Source organism: Drosophila grimshawi, unplaced genomic scaffold (assembly GCF_018153295.1).
Source record: "Drosophila grimshawi isolate 15287-2541.00 unplaced genomic scaffold, ASM1815329v1 contig_1367, whole genome shotgun sequence".
In the NCBI taxonomy this organism is placed as follows: Eukaryota; Metazoa; Arthropoda; class Insecta; order Diptera; family Drosophilidae; genus Drosophila; species Drosophila grimshawi.
In genome coordinates, this window is record NW_025062889.1 from 12,872,464 (window position 1) to 12,892,584 (window position 20,121).

The 20,121-nt window shown below is 43.0% G+C and overlaps 2 protein-coding genes across 2 annotated transcripts; both read left to right on the plus strand.

The window, feature by feature from the left end:
- The first annotated feature begins 2,451 nt into the window (after window positions 1–2,451).
- On the plus strand, window positions 2,452–3,443 carry LOC6560098 (eukaryotic translation initiation factor 3 subunit F-2). Its single transcript, XM_001986604.2, has one exon. The coding sequence runs from the start codon at window positions 2,507–2,509 to the stop codon at window positions 3,377–3,379; it is 873 nt and encodes a 290-aa protein (XP_001986640.2). The 5' UTR covers window positions 2,452–2,506; the 3' UTR covers window positions 3,380–3,443.
- A 6,912-nt stretch (window positions 3,444–10,355) lies between these two features.
- Window positions 10,356–19,565, plus strand: LOC6559761 (mucin-17). Its single transcript, XM_043215559.1, has 6 exons — window positions 10,356–10,702; window positions 12,966–14,433; window positions 14,512–15,657; window positions 15,691–15,726; window positions 15,766–17,051; window positions 17,142–19,565. Exons 1-6 carry the CDS (start codon window positions 10,356–10,358, stop codon window positions 19,327–19,329), a joined length of 6,471 nt encoding a protein of 2,156 aa, XP_043071494.1. The 3' UTR covers window positions 19,330–19,565.
- Window positions 19,566–20,121: the final 556 nt, after the last annotated feature.

Consider the following 20,121-nt stretch of genomic DNA (forward strand, 5'->3'; position numbering starts at 1 on the left):
GGCTGTTTGTTGGAGTCCTGCTATGCTTTGTGCTATGTGATATCTATGTCAGAGAATGATGATATAAAGGGAGGGGCGTTAAAGTTCCCCCTGTGGGTATTTGTCAACAGTTGCCAACGACGTCGACCGCGGCAATTGTGACAGCAAATAGAATCTTATCTGCGGCACACGCGTTTAACGGCCATTGCCAGGGCCCATTGGACAGAAATGGCATCCAACTTAGCCAAATGCTAAGCCCAGTCGACGATAGTCGCAGTAGCAGCAAATTCACATGAAAAATGTTCGCAAATACCTTTTCGCCTTTGGCTCAAAAGCTGCTGACTGTTAGCACGCTCGCTTGGCTCGGCCGACTGGTCGGGGATCCTTGCTTTGCATTTGGTTTTGTTTGCTATCTATGTATGTATGTATGTGTGTAGTTATGCACGTTTTTATGCATATGTGTGAGCAGCTCGTCCAGCCTGTGTATGTGGCAAAGAGGAAGCAGCTCTTCAAGCAGGCATCCTTTCTACCCACACCCGCATCCGCACCTGTCTTTCATTTTATCTTGCTTTGTGTGTGTGTGTGTGTGTGTGTGTGCTCATGTTTAATAGACACCTCTTGCCGAAGGGAGACTGGTTCCTGCTGCCTCCGTGGGCACGCAGTTGGAGTATGTACTGTATGTTACAGGGAAACTAACTGCCGCTGGGCCAAGTGTAGCATATTTTTTACTGCAAAGTGATGTTGCTGTCCTCGTTGCTGTTGTCGGTTGTAGATTGTGGGTTGTAGTTTCTTCATTGTTGTCGGTTGCTTCAAATTTCAAATTTTAAATGCAATTTAATGTAGATTTAACTCAACTTGGGCGTCGCTAATGTACCAAAATTGCCCAGCTTCTCATACGTTATGATAAGTCCAGCCATTCCCTTAATTAACATGACTAATGCACTAGCTGAGTCAGAGCAAAAACAAAAACAAAAAAATTAAGATATATAGAAAAAGGCTAAACTTACCGTTAACTAATGATCTAGTTGCTAATCAGCGGACATGTCACAGTGTCTACGCCCACAAGCGCTGAGCTAAAACTAATTTAGAGAACACAAAACACACCACACCACACACACTACACACACACGCACAACAAAGCACACTCAGCAGATAATGCTGAAGAGAAATTGTGCTAGTCATAACTCAGGACTCGTCAGGACGCGGACTATTTGAGCGCAGCGCGTGTCTGCATTATGGTCATCATTCAGAGGCGTCATCGCACACCATAGCTAAGAGCATGAGTATAATCATAAAAATGCTGGGATACCTAATCCTTTCACACACACACACACACACACACACAGACACTTTTGCACACAGCCACTAACTCTAACCAAGAAAACGCATTTAACCATGAAAGGATACGACGACTTTTTTGTTGTTGCTGCTGTTTGCTGAATACGTAAAAAGGATTTTGCGCACCTTTCAAAATCCCTTTCGTTTTTTACAGTTTTTTTTTTTACTAGCTGGAATGAATGCATGAATGCATGATGATTGAATGAATGAATGTACCAGGGCCAAGGCCCACACCCAAAACAAAAAGAAGAAAAAAACGTATAAACTGAGAAACTTTGTATGTGTAAGGGTCACCGTACTAATCAGCTAGTCCTGGACATTTTCTAGCCCTTCTGGGTCTCACTTGTTTTGATTATAAATTGAAAACTTTGCTGTTGTGCAAATTTTCTAGCAAAATCAAAGTGTTTGCAAGGAATTTTCTAATTTTTTTTACATTTCTCCTGCTTCCTCCTCCACTTCCACCTCCTGGTGCTGTGTACCCTTTTATGGGATTTCCATATGTCGCAACCCGGGCAGGCGGTCAAGCGCAAAGGCCGTTCGCCCAAGTGGAAGTGGCAGTCGCTGGCCTTTTAAGAGGTGAGACGGAAAGGGGGGACAGCGAGACATAAAGGATATGCTTGTTAGTAACCAAATTTGCAACAATGACAACCAAACACACAATAACACAGACGCACAACGGGGCCAAAGAAATAGTTTTTGACACTTTCAAGTAATTTGTGAGCTGCACAGACAGATAACGGGTAATCTATTTTTGTCAACTTTTGCATTTAAAATAGTCATGTTATTTGAAATGTGTAGCTATTTTTTATTTTTATTTATTTATTTATTTTTTTAATAAGCAATTCATTTCAAAATATGCATTGTTAAAAAAAAAGGATTATCTCCTGACAGAATTTGTAATTTTCAATATTTAGTAATAGTATTTGCATATTTAAATATTTATCTTTTTTTACACTTTACCAAAAATGCATTAAATTTGTTATCAACGAAACAAAAATGCTTTTTATTAAGTTTAAATCGTAAAACATTTTAAGTAGAATAATTGTAGACAACAAATGTGTGACAGCACTAATAATTAAATTGTACAACACTGGCCGTGCATCGAATTAAGTGCGGCTAACTTCACACAGCTTTCAAGAATTTTTGCAATTCAACGTGCTACTGACTGTGGTAAATAAAACTTTCGAGCATGTCGATCTCAAACTATAAAATGCATACCAAGGTGCGTTTACAACCGCTGGTACTGTTCCAAATTATCTCCGCCTACGAGCATCGACCCAAATTGGCCGAAGTGGCTGTGGGTACGTTGTTGGGTCTCCGCGACAGGAGTAATGACACTATTGAGATAACAAATAGCTACATGGTGATACACAAGACGCAGCAGATTGGCGAGATGGAGCAGGTCAAGCTGGACAAACAGTATGCAAGCGAGATGTACGAGCTGAACCAGATCAACAACCCGCAGGAGAAAATCGTTGGCTGGTACAACACAGCCAAATCACTATCCCGTTCCTCAGCCGCTTTGCACGCCTATTATGCCCGCGAGTGCGCGGATGCACAGCCACTGCATTTGCTGGTGGACCTCAAGCTGCGCGGTGGCAGGCTCAATACGCGTCTCTATTGCGGCGTACCGATTGGGGTGCCAGGTGGCACCAAAGGTCTGATGTTCACACTGCTGCCGCTGTTGAAGATGGGCACGGAGATTGATGATTCAGTAGCGCTGCGTGTAATGCAGAACTACGCTTTGAATCCGGCTAAGCAGCCCGGCCGCATTCTTCCCGAACTGATGTCTGTTCTTGAGATCACACTCGCGCTGGAAGAGAAGCTGGATCTGTTGTTGCGCTACATCAAGGATGTGCTTGCTCGTAAGCGTCTGCCGGATAAGCGTGTAGGACGTGCTCTATACGAGGCACTGACTTCGGTGCCGATGATGGATGCTGAGTCATTTCGCCTCATGTTCAATACCAATGTTCGGGATATACTTTTGAGCATTACACTCTCCACCATGATCAAGACCCAGCTGGAGCTGAGCGAGAAACTATCCCATCTGCCCAATCACTAAAAGTGAATTGTGCAATTTGTAAGACGATTCATAATAAATTATTATCAACGGAGAGACTTACAGAATCATATTTAACTACATTAATTTTTGTTAAATGTTAATGTTATCTCAAATTATTTGGAGATATTTTATTTTACTCAGTATCTATTTTACTGATGACAACCATTTTTCTTTACTATATCTTCCCAGTTTTCCAAAGGCGTCAAAAAATTATTGCATTGAATACATTTTGTTTACATTATTCCGAACTTAAAGCACAAAGGATATATTGTCTTGTATATATTTTCAAAAGACAGATAACTGATAAAAATAATATTTGCGTATACATGCATATATACGATTTATATCATATATTTCATATATGCATTATTTACCTAGCATATATGCAATTTTTAAAGTAAACCATAAACCTAACCCGTCCAATCCCTGATATTACTTATACATATTTGTTTATCTGAGAATAAAGCCTTTGCGTTATAGTTGTCAACGCTGCCTACCATAAATATATTACAGAAGTGATAATGGCAGCGATTGCATAATGGATTAAGTGCCACGGCTCTGGTTGGGAATTGCCAATGCCGATGGCGACGGCGATGGTAATATCGATGCCGCTGCCATTGCCCGTTGACATTTGCTGTTTGTCGTTATATTTAAGCCATTATCAATGTGAATGCGAGCGTAACCACGAATGCCACATGACATACAAGGCTGCATGTGCTGTGTTTGCACATTTACTTTATTTAAAGCAATTTATTAACTTTTTAAAACTCTGCTGTGGCCATGATGCTTTTGCTACTGTAAGCTATTTATTAAAACTGCAATTTTATGAAATTAAATTCGATTGAAATGTATGCCAAATCAAAATACAATCCAGACGCAAACCCGCAGCCAAAAGGTTAAGCTCCAAATGCAAATTCACAAGAGAAGTGCACGCGCCATTTTGACAAATGATGGCAATCAAAAAGTTGCATGCTAGAGCTGCATATTGCGCCAACTTGCAGCTTGCCAAGTGGAATTGTGGCACAACTCACGTAACCTGGCTGGCTGGCTAAGACATGGCAACTTTTTGCTAATTAATGTCACAAATGTTATATATTAAAACGCTTCACCCAAGTTTATGGCACGTGCTTAATCCAATGCACGATTGGGCATCACAACTTAGGACAATTGAACGTTGGCTAGAACTCCCCCCGTAGCTCAGAAACGTGTTTGGATTTTGTGCGCAAATCAATGCGACAATGTGAGCTTTGAGCAGCTCTTAATGCTTATCACATCTCCACCAACTCTGACCACCCACGCAGTTTATTGTAGCCAAACAAACTTGAAAAACTACGAATAAAGGTTCGGCATCTCACCGACAATATGTGTTGAAGTGTGTGCGCTTTTGTGGCCACAGTTTAGGTGTCAGTTGCAGGCCAAGCGGCGGAATACAATATTACGAGTGCGACCGAAGCCAAAACCAGAAAATAGAGCCTGCCAGGCTGCATTTTGGCCGTGTTGCCAAGCCAACTCAGCAATTGCCAAAGACGCCCACAGCATATCCACTCACAATCACATTTCGCAACCATAAAATATTCACACATATGCCACAGACACACACACAAAACCCAACAAAAAAAAAAAAAGTAAACTGAGAAAAATAAAGTAAAAATGATAGATATTCTAACAGACATGCTCCGTGTGCCGCGCAAAACAATAATAAGGTTTCAAAGCCAACAAACAAAAAAGTATAAAAATAGCAACACAAATGTTTGTATGGGAAAAAACAAACAACAACACAAATTACAGTTTCCAAAATTGAAATACTCTTGCAAATTTATGAAAGTTTAAGTTATCCTTTTAAAAAACTAATAGTTACATTTAGTAGTTACATTTTGAAAAGTATTTGATCAAATGATTGAGTTTGACTGAAGATTTATTTCAAAAATTAAACGATAAAATAAATATAACTATTTTATCCGATTGAGAGCTATACCAAATAATACCTGTATCTGTAAAACGATTGATTTTCATAGTTTTAAAAAGAATAGAACGTAGATCGCATGCTCATTCAATCTTTGGAGATTTTGATTTGAATGCGTTACATACAAGATGAGAAAATCATACGTCCCTTCAACAGGCAATAAATATGATGTGTAATAACCAACACATACCCTTGTATACATATTGGAATAATAGACAGCTACATGTAGGTGAGTAAAGAGGAAACGAGCTTAAAAGTTGCAGAGGCAAAATAAAGATTGGCATAGATATGCACGTGATTGGAATGTAAGTGGCTCCTACGGCGCCAAGGAAACCAAAGAAAGGAAAGAAATCTTTTCCAAAAACAATATATGTCATACACGACACACTGTTGACTGGGCACACACACACACACACACACACACACACACACTCATAGAGACACAGACACAGACACATACACACAGCGAAATGGCCAACGAATTGAGTGGCAGTGGCAAAACGGAAAATGAAATGCACATTAGCACAGAGAGGCAGAGACCCAAAAGGCACCAAAAATGCCAGCGGCATAAGTTGAGGAAGCAATAGGAAGGAAATTGTTACGTAGGCCAAAAACGCAGAAAAACGAGCAGCAATAGCGACACCAAGTTGCCACAAAGAAAGCGCACAAATCGAAATAAATAAATAAAATCAAATGTTCTGTGGAAAAACTTTGGCTTTGCCGAGCTAACTTCGGTAAAAGTGTGCGGAGTCTCTCCAACTCCTCCCCCTGTTCCAGCCCGCACACCCTAGCACAAAGCTCTGAAATTACCTCTTATGAGCGTCTGGAGGTTACGCTTTAGGGAGCGACCGAAGCGCATCGCCCCAACCCATCCTAGCACGGCGTATATGTAACGCCAGCGTAACGGAAACGGAAACAAAGCGATAAACTTTTGTTAGTGTAGCTAGCGCCAATCCACACTCGAGGCCCACGAGAGCGTAAAAGTGCGAAAGTGCGCGCACCATTGCGACCAAGTAGCAGCAGCAGTAGCAGTGGTGGCAGTCCTAGAAGCTATTTCTTTTCAAGTTCTGTTGCCTTTGGCCTCGTCGTCTAAGACACAAGCAAGAACTGCTTTCAAACGGAAACAGCGCAGCATCAGTACCAGCAATAACAAGAACAACATCAGCATCACCAGCAGCGTGTAAATGTCGGCTAACACTTGGCTGCTTTTCCTAGCTCTAGTAAAGAAAATAGCAAGCAAGTTTCTGTTGCGAGTGCTCGACTAACTAATGCCATGTAACAAAATCTAAAATAGAGTACAAATATAACAAACATATAGTGTTTCATAGGAATAACATTGTGTTTCTTTTAGTGCTTCCCTATACATTTGAGGCATACAGGGTATAAAATAATGGGATAGAATCATACTCAACAGCTTTACTGAGACTCAATTGAACTGCGAGTAGCATGGCGTGGTGTGCGATGGGAGATGGGGGGCACCACTTACAGACTATGGCACACTGGCTGCCAATGTGTAAATTACGGCAGTATTTGTACTGGCTGTGATTTTTGCCCTTTTAAAGCATCAGCGACAGAGACTTCGATTAAAAGTATTTGTCCAAATAAAATTCTAATGCAATTTACTTTAATTTCCAACCGCAAACGAAGACTGATTGAGTACAAGTCCAAGAAAATCCAATAAAATAAAACTCGCTGCAAAATCAATGCCTAACAAGCAAAAACAAACCGAAATAAGTTCAAGGGAGTCAAAATCTTAATTTTCCACAACCGAAACGTGACACATTTTCGCTGGCCAAAAGCAGCCACCGCATGGACAAAACTGTTTTCAACTTTATGAAGGAGTGTTTGTGTGTGTGTGTTCTTGAGTGGCTCAATTGGTTGCTGCTTGTTTTGCTTTTGTCAGCCTGAAAACCAATTTCTTTTGTATTTTCATCACACGCAACATGGAAATTGTTTGGCTTGTTTTTGTTAGCAGGTAACTTAAGTGGACTTTCGTCTGAATATCTTTAACAGACGACATCAAATTTGTTATTGTGTTAAGTTTCAGCTTATATCTCTGTCTGAGTCAATTGGCATTTCATATTTTTCAATATCCAATGTTATTTTCTTAAAAATAAATATAAAATTATTTAACTGCAATTCATACCGAATTGAAAAGCATAAATAGAGCAGTTTAAGGAAATAGTAGGTAATTTTAAATTTTAAAATATTTATATATTTTAATATTAGATATTCAAAAACCACCAGAATGTCGAATTTTCTTGTAGATAATCGACCTATACCACACCATACTTATAAAGGTGCAAACACAACCGTTCGGCCTACCTTTGCCTATCGCCGTGTGGCTTTTGGGCTAAACAAAACTGTCAACCACACGGCCTAAAATGTCATGTCGACTAAATACACCTTTTTCTTTTGTCATTTTCTCATTTGATTTATAGGATACGCAAAAGTATTTGTGATGTGTGTGGGGCATATAGTATACGTAAATGTCTGGCTGATTTGTTTAAACAAATGTCCAGAGTGATTGCGAATGTGTGTATGTGTTAGCCTTGCTTGTCCGTACAGCTGTCAGGTTCAATCTTGTGTTCGTTGTGCCCTTAACCCAAGCTAGAGCGACCGCACTTTCTTCTAGTGTTTGCTCTGGTTTTGTAACTTTCAATGTGTGTCTCTGTGTGTCAGTGTGTGTGTGTGTGTGTGTGTGTGTGTGTGTGTGTCGTCCACTTGTCATGTCACTCAGCGTCATTGTCATGCAGACAATGCCAGGCAGTCAGTCTTCAATCTGCTGCCTCCTGTTCCACACCCTGTTCACCTCTACGGCAACAGCTACTTTTCGGTTCTTGCATTTCATTTACATTTTCAATGTCAGGTGGAGCTGTTACATAGGTTCTTTCTCTCATCCAGCTGTAAACTTCAGATGGCAGACATTTCGTAATTTACCGTTACAAATCAATTGTCAAGTTGTGCCCATGACTGGTGACCTAGACGTTGCCCTTTTCCCTTCCCTCTTCTCGCACTGTCATCGCGTGGCAGTGCGTTGATATCCTTAGAAATGCCCAAGGAGAAGCATTGGCAGTTGCCCAAAGCGTCTCTGAAAATACTTAAACGTTATGTTGAAATATTTTACGCACAATTTATGTTAATTTGGCCACAGTTTGGCCATAAAAGCATCATGCACACACACACACACACACACACACACACCAGCCAACATATTTTTATGGCCTTCGTCGATATTTATGCGAGATTTTTTTCGCATTGGACAAAAATTGTTTAGCTGCTTATAGTATGCTATAGGTTTTTATACATAAATATGTATATGCACACATTTGCGAGTACGTGCTGTGGCAAAAGTTGTGGGGTTCAGTGCACACACACTCACACACATGCACACAGACACACACACACACACAGCATACACACACTCTCTCTGTGTGTGTGCTGACTTTGTGTTAACATTTTGACAGCAAAGGCTTAAAGTTGTCAGCGCGTTCTTTAGTTATATTATTGGTATAGTTGTTGCGGCTGTTTGTATTGTTGCTTTTGTTGTTAGCGTTTGCGCTTATTAACATATTGTTGTTTTTCACATGTCGCGCCATTGACAAGTCATTCTGTTATCACCACACACAAAAGCTTAGTAACATAACCTGAAAACAAAACCCAAAACTTTTCACCGACAAGCAAAAACCCAACACTCGCCTGTGGGATAACCTGTACTCAGCGCTTTAAAGGATAAAGTATCAAATTGGTGTTATGTTATGTTCCATAATGATATAAGTAGGATCTGCTTTAAAAATTGAAAATTGAAAAACAGATGAAGAATTTAAAAATCGAAACTCTTAACTGAGCTAATGCTATGAACTAAAAGTTCATGATTGCAAGACTATTGCAAATAATCAAATATAGTAAATAACTCGCCATGTTTTGTACTAATTATATTTCAGCAAAATTCTAAACAATAAACACATAGATGATTTCGAGTAAATTATACATGCTTAAATGTGATACTTTGATACAGACACTTTCTGTATTGCTCACATGCAGGGTATAGAAATAATTTGGTATTTATATTTGGCAATAAAAACGTTGCTGTCAGTCCGAGATTTGTGAAAGTGATATGGACTGACATTTGAACTGAGCAAAACACATACATATATAATAACATGCCCTAAATGCCATTCGGAATGATTAAAGACTAGATTAAAGACCTGTATTATGCAACATACACATATGCATGCAGAAGTGGAGTGCAACAGCAGCTGCAGCACATATTTACAAACAGATGTGAATATGCATACGATGGCTTCTTATGTGAAAATTGCCGAGCACTACACTCCAGGGGGCGGGAGTGCTTCAGAGAAGGAAGCTGAATAGAAAGCATGTTTAGTTGCAAAGACGTAGCGATGGTTGCAGGTGCCTCTTAAGCAGCACACACACTCATACATACACACACACACTCTCACTGAGAGCTGGTAGTCATGTGGCTGCTTAGTATTATTAGCATAATTACAGGCGCATTAGCGTGCTGCGGATTTGGGCTTCAGGTGACTGGGCAATTGGCTTGGCTGCCTAATTATGATAGCTTTAAAGCATGCCACAGGATGGAGATGCGAAACTCCACTTAAAAGCCATCTCACAAATTCAATAATTTCGTAGACTTTATGTACATTTCCACAGATACATACATACCACATACTTAAATCTTGTTTTCTTTTTATTTGTTGGGGCGTTATGCTATCTTTTCATTTTCATTAACATTGCATTAATTAGCTTTTTGTTTTCATTTTATTTTACAGCTTTCCTCGCTTCATGTTTACGCAAGGGTCGCTACCCGACTGCCCACATTAAACAATACGGACCCCACAAGGTCACACGGTGAGAGAGCTACGAGCTAGGAGTCAGTGTTTTTTTAGATAAGCCCCAATCTCCAACAAAATCAAACGCGCCAAAACAGAAAGTCAACAGAGCACTGAAGAGACGAGGTCTTAGAGTAGGACAAGCAGGACAACAACCATGCGTTGCCTGCGCAAGTTACATCTGTTCGGGCTGTGCCTGACGCTGGGCATCGTCGCTGTAGCGGCCTTTCCCAATAGCAACAGCAACAGCAACAAGAACACTAATAGAAAGAGCAACAGCTACACACAGCAGCAACAGTCAAAGCAGCCAATGTACACCTATTTGACCACATCGAGCACGTCCAGCCACAGGAATGACGCTCCCGCCATGCAGCCAGCCTTTGTGTACGAAGCGGCTATGCCGAAACAGGAGCAGCGGCCCACCACCGCCAGCACCACCTATCCCGCAGCAGCAAGTGCGGCTGCTTCACCGGTTGAGGCATCAAAGAAAGTCATCGGTTCCAGGTGAGTTCACAGTCTCTTCAGCTAACATTCGCGATCTCAACTTTGCAAACATTTCAACTAACCCGTGTACCCTGTATATAGCTAAAATGTTTAAGAAGAGTATCATGATATGATATTAACAGACAAAAAAAAACACCTTCATTCCATTAAGTAACAGGGCGACGTTGGACTATATGAGAGCGTTGTCTGTATCTAAAAAGCATCTTTAAAAATATCTTAAAACTATTGATTTATCAACCTTCATCTTCTTCACCAAAGAATAGCTCGGGGACCAAATTCGTAAGAATATTTAAGCTGTAGATATGACCAACACTCATACACTGACCCCTTAGAATGCAAAATTTTATGCCTAAACCAAAAGGACCTTTAGAAATCAATTATCTATAGTGCACATCCATTGTCTAAAGTGCCCAGCTGGCAGCTTATTGCCCTACCTAAGCTCGGACATTTCAGCGCTGGGTACAGGATGTGACATAGTCGGGCACTCTTGAGACGAGCTTTGTTACTTGTTTTACTTGGTATTTGTTTGCGTTGATTGTTGCTGTTGTTTTCTGTTGTTAGGGGAAAAGTCTTTTGTTTGCCCAACGTTTTTGCAATTTTTCCCACTAATTGAAATAGAATTTCCCTTTTGTTGTGGCGCGGGCAGGACTGGTGCCTGTGGATCTGGTCAGTTGGCAAATTCCTTAGTATTTTAATTAATTTGCTCACCAGGCGCCACGGCGGCCACTTGACGGAGACCCCAATAAAACACGTGGCATACCTTGCGGCGATGCGTTTAAAAATCAACAATAAAAATTAAAAAAAAAAAAAGAAACAACTTCACAATAACAAGGCTGGCACAAATTGAGTGCTCATTAACTTCAAATCAATGCTAATCAGTTGCTTTTCGTGGAGCACTTTTGTTAAATTTGGTTTCCTTTCCTCTGAAAATGGTTTGTGGTAGTCAAGTGCTGCGGAGTCGCAACCCTTAAGCAGCTGGCTCCGAAAATTTGCACAAGCACAACGAAAATTAATATTTTTGTTTTCGTTACATTCGGCCCACATTTCGCTTGCTGGGAAATCCCAAGGTTCTGCGTCGTTTTCATATTAATTCCGGCGCGTAAACAAATTCTCAGACCTTGCGGCATATGGTAGACAGTTGTCGGTTAAAGCTTGATAATGATTACGAGCAGCTGCCGCTGCAAGCATTGATAATAATGATGACAATTTTGTTGTTGAGATACTCTTGATAAGGCTGCAAGAAAAGATTTTTTTACTTCTTCAATCTGGCATGTGGTTTCACTTTATTTGCCTTGCATATATTTGAAATGATTGTAGATTCAACAGCATGATATTTTCCATTGGCAATTTCACCCGATAGCTATCTTTTCATAACCAAACATTTAAATTCGACATATTTCCATTTAAATTTTATCAATGTTTTCCATTTTACGCAGTGCAGAAGAAAACAAACAAAATTTTAAACCAATGCAAAATGCAGCAAAAAATAACATTCATCTTTAAAGACTTTTCAAAAGGGAATTTCCCACACAGATACTCAGATATAGGAGCAGCAGCAACAGCAGCAGCTGCATATGACAAAGAACGCATCTGTCACGTGCTTAAATGTTAATGATGTGCCATGTTAAATCTAGTTTGAGTGTCTGTATGCTATATACGGTACGTGTAGATATGTTAACTAACTATTACTGCTACTACAACTGGCAGATGGGGAAATGCAAATGCAATGGCAGGGCAGCTAGCGAGCATGACTATGTGACTTTCAAGCAGCGATTGCTTGGCATCCCATTTCTATTAAAATGCCTGCGAATGCGCCGCCAAGTATGCAGCATGACTTGCGTTGAGAATGAAACTTTCAAAAACTTAATCGCACTTATTTGCCATTAATCACTGTCCATCACTCGACATCATATGCTTTTCGTCCTTTTTAGATTGGCAGATATATAATTGTATTCTTTAAGAAATGACCAATATTTGCCTAAGCTATATTTCAACCAGCTGCATGAAAAAAGTGGCTTCTTATTTCCATCTATTTGATAACGAAACTTAATCTGCTCATGGTATAAGACATATGATAATATTATTGTTTCCAACTGTGCTGAATAATAGCATATATATACTTAATGGCGTCGGAGATGCTTCCTTCGGCCTGCATACAATCAACTTTAATCTACCATTTTGACCCATTTTTAATTGGTTCGGGGTAGTTTCTAGTTTCGTAATTTGAATGAAAATGCAATTAACTTGTTTGTCTACTTTCCAGTGTGATTTCGTCGGTGTCCGTTGTGCTGGATGGAAATGAACCGCAGTTTACAGATGCAGTGGGTCAGAAGGTGCCCAAGCCGCAGCCATCGCTACAGGTTGCCAGCCCCATAGATCTGCTCAATCCCGATCGCTACGAGTTCTACACCTTCGATGAGCATGGCGAGCTAATCAAGCGTCTGATGACCATGCAGGAAATCCAGAGCATTGTGGCCAATGGCGATGGCGAAGGACCCTCAATAATTCACACAGCACCGCTGGCAGATCACGAACCGGAGAAGAAAGTTCAGGATATTGTAGACAGTGTGCAGCATGTGCTCAACAAGGAGGTGGCCAGCAGCTCATCGAAAAACAGTTCCGGCGAACTGCTGCCCGTACTCGATACGCCCGATGTCTCTTCTTCCTGGTCGCTTATACTACCCGCCATCTTTGGCAATACAGGCGGTGACATCTTTCCACAGCAGAAGCCCCAGCAAATTGTTATGACTCCCGAATCGGAGCTGGTGGACACTTCTACACGTGCAGTACCAACAGCACCACCAACGCAGCGCGTGACAAAGAAGCCGAAACCAGCTAAACGTAAGCCGGGCAACAAGCGCAAGAACAATACCACAACCACCACCACTGAGATGACACCGCAGGTGGTGCAGGAGGATTTGGATCCTTTGGAATCCGTTTATACGGGCATACACCAGTATCAACAGGCGGCAGCCAATATGCATGATTTTGACATGCTCCACATGCAGCCTATTTACCAAAAGCTGCCCAGCACCACCGGCAAGCCAGAGACCACAACGCGACGCATATTCTACAACAATCAGGAGTTCATACACACACCTATTTCTTTCAGCGGCACTGCTAGCCACTCAAACACCACTGAAAAGATTATTTTGAACCAACATCTGGCCAAAAAACCAGGCAATGTGCATCGAAAACCCACCCAGCCACATCGCGTCAAGAAACCAATTAGCAATAGCGCCACCAGCAGCACCGCTCATCCATCTGGTGGAAAGCAAAAGGTAAAGACGAAGACAACCACCACCACCACCAGCACAACACCAGCACCCAGTACATCCACTACACCTATCTCAGCCACGGAGGCAACAACACCCGCACCAGACACGACAACAACCACACGAGCGCCGGTGCCAACCACGCAAAAGAAGAAGAAGCGCAAGCCCACACGCACACCTGGACACACAGGCACCAGCACAGGCAGCAACAAGCCTGGCAAACCCAAGCGCAAGCCAACCTCGAAACCGAAGCCACAGCATCAAATCGTTGAGCCAGCAGTGGCAGCCACTGCACCACAGCAGCAAGAGGTTATCACACATAAACCACCTCGTCCGCATCGTCCGCACAAGAAGCCTAAGCCCACACCAACAAAAGGCAGCACCACTTCATCCACCAGCACAGGAACTCCACCTGAGGCAACCTCAGCTGAGCCAGCAATACAACAAGATCCAGAAGCAAGTGCAGAGCAACCCATTCCATCATATACTGGACTTGCATCACAGCAAGATCCACCGGAAAGGCCCGCATATCAGCAACCATCCACCATAACAACCACACCAGAACCCAGGACGACTGCAGCACCAACAACATCCACTACAACAACAACATCTGAACCAATTAGAAGAACAACAAATGCGCCGACTACAACAACCATCAAACAAACCACTAAACGTCCACCCACTCTGCATTATCAGAAAATACAGGCAGTACCCACGCATGCCAGCGTCACCAGCAGCACAAAGCAACCAACCACAGAACACCACTATAACAAAATACACGGAAAGCCCATTCACAACGCCGCTACCACTGAAATCACCAAAGCCGAAAGCTATGGATACATAAATGCTATACCAACCAAAAGTACAACAACCACAACAACCACCACAAGCACCACAAGCACCACACACGCACCATTATATCCCGTGCCCAGTTACGATGCGCAGGCCACTGAAAATCTGCCAACAATAATCGGCACCCAGAATGAAGAAGATAACTATGAGAAGATGCACCTAAAGACGCCGCTGCCATCACTGGCGCTGTTGCAACAACAAATGCAAGAACAAGGTACATCCACATCACCACCCGTCCCTCAACTGTCAGCGGATCAGATGCACTCAGTTGATCAGATTATGCAGAGCCTAACACAGGGCCTCCTTGCCAGCGATAAGAAGGATGAAATCCAAAGTGTGGAGCCTGTTAAATACGACAGCGCGGACAGCAAAGAGCAAATGGAAATTTTGGCTAACAAAAAGAAAATAAGCGTAACCACAACTACAACCACTACTACTCCCAAGACAACAACAGAAACTCCCAAGATATCAACATCAATTCTGAATACACCTAGACCATTAACCGCTCACTATGGTGGCAGTACTTTATCCACAATGCTTGATGAGAATGAGGACACAAGCACAAATGAGGAACTACTCGACTCCACGGAGTCCACAAACTACAAGAAGGAAACAACACTGAGCAGCATGGAAGTGGAACCGGAGGAGCCAACAACTGTTGTTTTGATTACTGCAAGACCGCAATACTTTACGGCCACACATCCCGCACCAACATTACAATTAAAGAAGACAGAGAAACCTGTTGCGGAGCCAGAGACCACAGAGCTACCCTATAATGCACAATTCCTACTGACCACTCCTATGGCGACGATCGACGAAACCGAATCGGTAACAGAAACCGAGAGTGAAGCTTATGCTGAGGCAACGACAAGCAAACCCATAGATGAGGCTAATCATGTTGTCAAATTTGAGCCACTATATGCAGATGTGCCTGAGGCTGTGATTACCGAGCTAACCGAGGAGCAGCCAACCACAATTGGTTACTATGAGCAGCTGTCAGTAGTAACAGCAAACACCGAATCGCCAAATGCACGACTTCCCGTCAGTACAACTACCGCTTTCGATGATGAGGATAGCACTGAGGTGACGCCCATGATAGCTAATCTGGTTCAGCAGCTTAATCTGGAGGTACTCAAACCAACCGATCAAATCTCCATGGCCAACTTCCAGACACAAGCAGCGACTGTTGCCTCCACCCTGGTGGATGGCAGCAATACCCTGGTATCCGATGTTTTTATGAGCTCTAACGAAACGAAAGATGAGCTTCAGTTCCTTATGTCCGATGTCATCCAGCAGATCACACAGGAACAGGATCATGTACAAGAACCATCTTACAAGCCGGCCACAGGTCAGGTAGACGATTCGCATCGCCTCACCAGTTTTGCCCAGCTGAATACATCATTTTTGCTGCCGCCAAAATTGGCGAAGCCACAGCAGAAGATAACCACGACGACAACGGAAGAACAGCCGGAGGAGCAGGAAGTCACTACCATAATACCAAGCAATGAGGAGCTCAACAAATCAGAAGACGCTTACCTTAATCCACAGACGCCAGCTGCAGATCCAATCGAGAGCACCACATTCAGGGTGCCGGTTTTATCGCTCTCACAAATCTATGCACAACAGCAGCAGAACGAGGATGATGAGCAACAGCAGTTTGAACTAGAGCGACTGGAGTCCATAAAGCCAACAGAAGACGCAATCAAACAGGAAATCATCACAGAAGAAAATAAAGAGGAACAGGAGCTAGAAGAGCAACAACAAGAGACGTCATCAAGTGCAATCCCAACAGAGAGCACAACAACCACAGAGCAACTGCATCAACAGGACGGGGAGAATAACAAGGAAACTAATGCCAGCGAGGAGGCGACAACGGCGGCAAGCGTCGAGCAGCTAAACAGCTACCAGCCAGATAAGGCAAGCGAAGAGGAAATGCCCGAAATGTTGACAAACGGTTACAATGAGCAAATCCAAACGGAAGCCAGCAGAGACCAGGAGGAGGAGCAGACAACGACTAAAGCAGAAACAACAGCGACATCAACAAATGTTTACCAAGACGCAGCGGAGGAAACATCAGTTGAACAGCAACAGGAAAAAGAAACGCAGCAGAGCGCAGAAGATGCACAAAAACAAGACCAGGAGGAGGTGATGCAAAGTGTTGAGGATAGCGCCACAAATGCGGCACAGCTGCAGCCACAGTACAGCGAGCAGCCAGCGGAAGAGCAAACAGCAGCTGGAAGCGATGAACTCCTGCAGCAGGAGAAGCATAAGCAGCAACAGAAACAACCGGAGCAACAATATACAATAGCCAGCGATGAGATTGTGCCTACGGAAATACCTGGCGATATGTCCATTGTATCATCCGAATCAGATATGTCACTCAGCTCTGAGCAGGTGACCGAAAAACTTGAGCTAAGCACGGTGCCACCCATTGAGCTGGACGAAGAGGCTTTGGAGGATATATCCGAAGAGTTGACAGCAACTCTAACCGAGGAGGATACAACAAGTGCACAAAAATATGAAAGCCTCGACGATGAGGATCCCTATATAAAGCTGGGCGAGACAACAGCCACTGTGGTGAAACCGCAACAGATTGAGAAGCTGCATCAGCATCAGGAACCGGAGCAGGAATCGGCACAAGCCGAGCACAACTACAAGGTCACGCTGCCAATAGCCAGCTATGGTAATCAGCCCATTGAACAGGCGGATGAGGAAGATGAGGAGGATCAGAATAGCTATCAGCCTATGTTACTGCCCAGCAGCACAACGGAGAAAGCAACAACAACGAGTACCACCACCACAGAGCCACCTACAACAACCAAGCGACTGCATACACTAAAGCCAGTTTCCTATTATGTGCAACCTTCATTGCTCGGCGGCTACAATCAACTGGAGGCGCCACAACCACCCAAAGTGCTACCTTACAATGCGAATACCAACAGCAACATCCTGGGACAACAGCACCTACAGCAACGACCCATGCAACGACCTGCCTCGCTAACCAATCTGATGGCTACGTCCACACAAGCAACGCGACCACCAGTTAAGCTACAGCCAAGTCCTATTAGTTCACAGGGGTTGGAGGCATCCACAGAGCGTCTTGAAGAGGATGTGCTGTCTTTTGCGCGACTTTGCAATGAGTTGGCCTTTAGCTACTGGAAGGCAATTACATCGGAAAAAATTAGCTCTGCAAGAAGTCTGGTCATATCACCATTTGCTCTGACCTCTATGTTGTCTATGGTGTTCTTGGGAGCACGTGGCAGTACATCGGGTGAAATGAACGAGATACTCAAGCTGGATGATATGGTTACCTTCAATCCGCACCTGATCTTCCGTAACATCACCAGCTCCGTGGAGCAGTCAACGGAGGGCGAGATTGCAACTGCAGCATTTGTTCGAGAGATCTTTAGTGATCGAGCTAATGGTAAGATTCTGCCCTTCTTTAAGGAGAAAACACAGCAATTGTACGCAGGTCACGTTGAGGAGGTCAACTTCCATGTGGTGAACGATATTGTGAGGCGTCGCACAAATCTCTTGGTGAAGCGCCACACAATGGGCAAAGTACTGGAATATCTGCGCACGAATAGTGTTTGGGTAAATGGCCCACTGGCCACCGTGTCCGCGAATCTCTTCCAAACAGATTGCACCCGTGGCTCGACAACTGATCGCGATGGCGAGATGTTCTTCCAGGTGCATCCTACGGTGCGTCAACGTCGTTTGGTACCTATTCCAGCGGTGCTTTATCGCAGCGGATTCACGGCTGGCTATGAACCCAAGCTGGATGCCACAGTTGTGGCCTTTGGGAGCATACAGGATACGGTGAGCACAATCTACGTTATGCCCGGACATCAGAGCTCAGTGTCGCCAACGGATAATCTGGATAGGCTCGAGCGACAACTGGTTGAGATGGCATTTGGACAGGAGAATGCATGGAGCAAGCTGCTCACGGCGCTTATGGATCGGCCGGGCATGGAAGTGCAACTGCCGCGATTCTCCCATCGCTCCTTTATCAACGCCTCTCTTGGTCTGCAGAAGATGGGACTCAAGGGTCTGTTCAAGTCAGACTTTGCCGATCTGCGCGGACTTACGGGTGCCGGCAATCGCGATATCTTCTTGTCGGACATGATACAGATCAATACGTTTAGCACTTGCGGCGAGGAGAAGATTTCGGATCACCATCACGTGGAAATGTATCCGGCACCACCGTTGCGCAAACGCAACAAGGATGTGGATGCAACAGATGATGATGCTTACGATTCCTCGGAGGCGATTATCGACTTTGGTTCGCTGGTGCAGGAGTCGGCCCTTGGTCGTGGCTTCTACGACGATCTCCTGGATCCGAAGTACTTGGAGCTGCCACTGCCGTTGCGTCCGCGACAGGCACGTGTGCCAGATGCTCCCCGGCTCCGTTTCGATAAGCCGTTCCTCTATTTTGTGCGCCACAATCCAACAGGCATGATTCTCTTCATGGGGCGCTTCAATCCGCGCCTGCTGCCATGAAACACACACAACAAATCACGCACATCCAACTTTAAGTAAGCCAAAATATCGACTATATAAAGACATACATACATACATAAATTGTTAATTTCCCACTTTTTGACTCGCTACCCTCTTCGGAAAGGCGGTCGATACATTTAAATAGTGAAATGAAATGCCTGCAATTAAGTTAATTATATTTTTAATGCCAATTGCTGTGCCTTAATCCCGCGTCCTGCCACACACCCCGGCAATGATACGAGATTGACGTGCAGCAAAAGATGTAAAAGAAATATACTACAAAAATACAAATATATAAATATATTTACTATTCAGAATTATTATGCATTATCATCTATGCACGCACAAAATATCCAAATATTTTTTTTATAATATCCAGCTTGCAGTTTGCTGTCCGATTATTCTCATTGTTTTGGCTTGCACATTTTATTTCCATTACAATTTTTACGTGACGCAAACAAGGCTAACGACAACATCAACAAATAAAGTTAAGCAAATTGGCAGCGAAATGCAAATGCAATCAAAAATTGCGTCATATTTTGGCAACAGAAGCAACAAGAGCAACAATAACACCAACACAAAATGTAATTTAGTAAAATAAACCTAAACAATACACAAAACTAAAAGTTATGTATGCTATTATGTAAGCTTAATAAATCTTAATAAATATATAAATGAATAAATCAAACAAAAACAAAACTAAAAGAAAAAGCTCTGAAATATTTTAAATTGAATTTTCAGCACCATTGTCATAACCCAACAGCTTGCGGTTACTCCAAAGCATGTAACCCG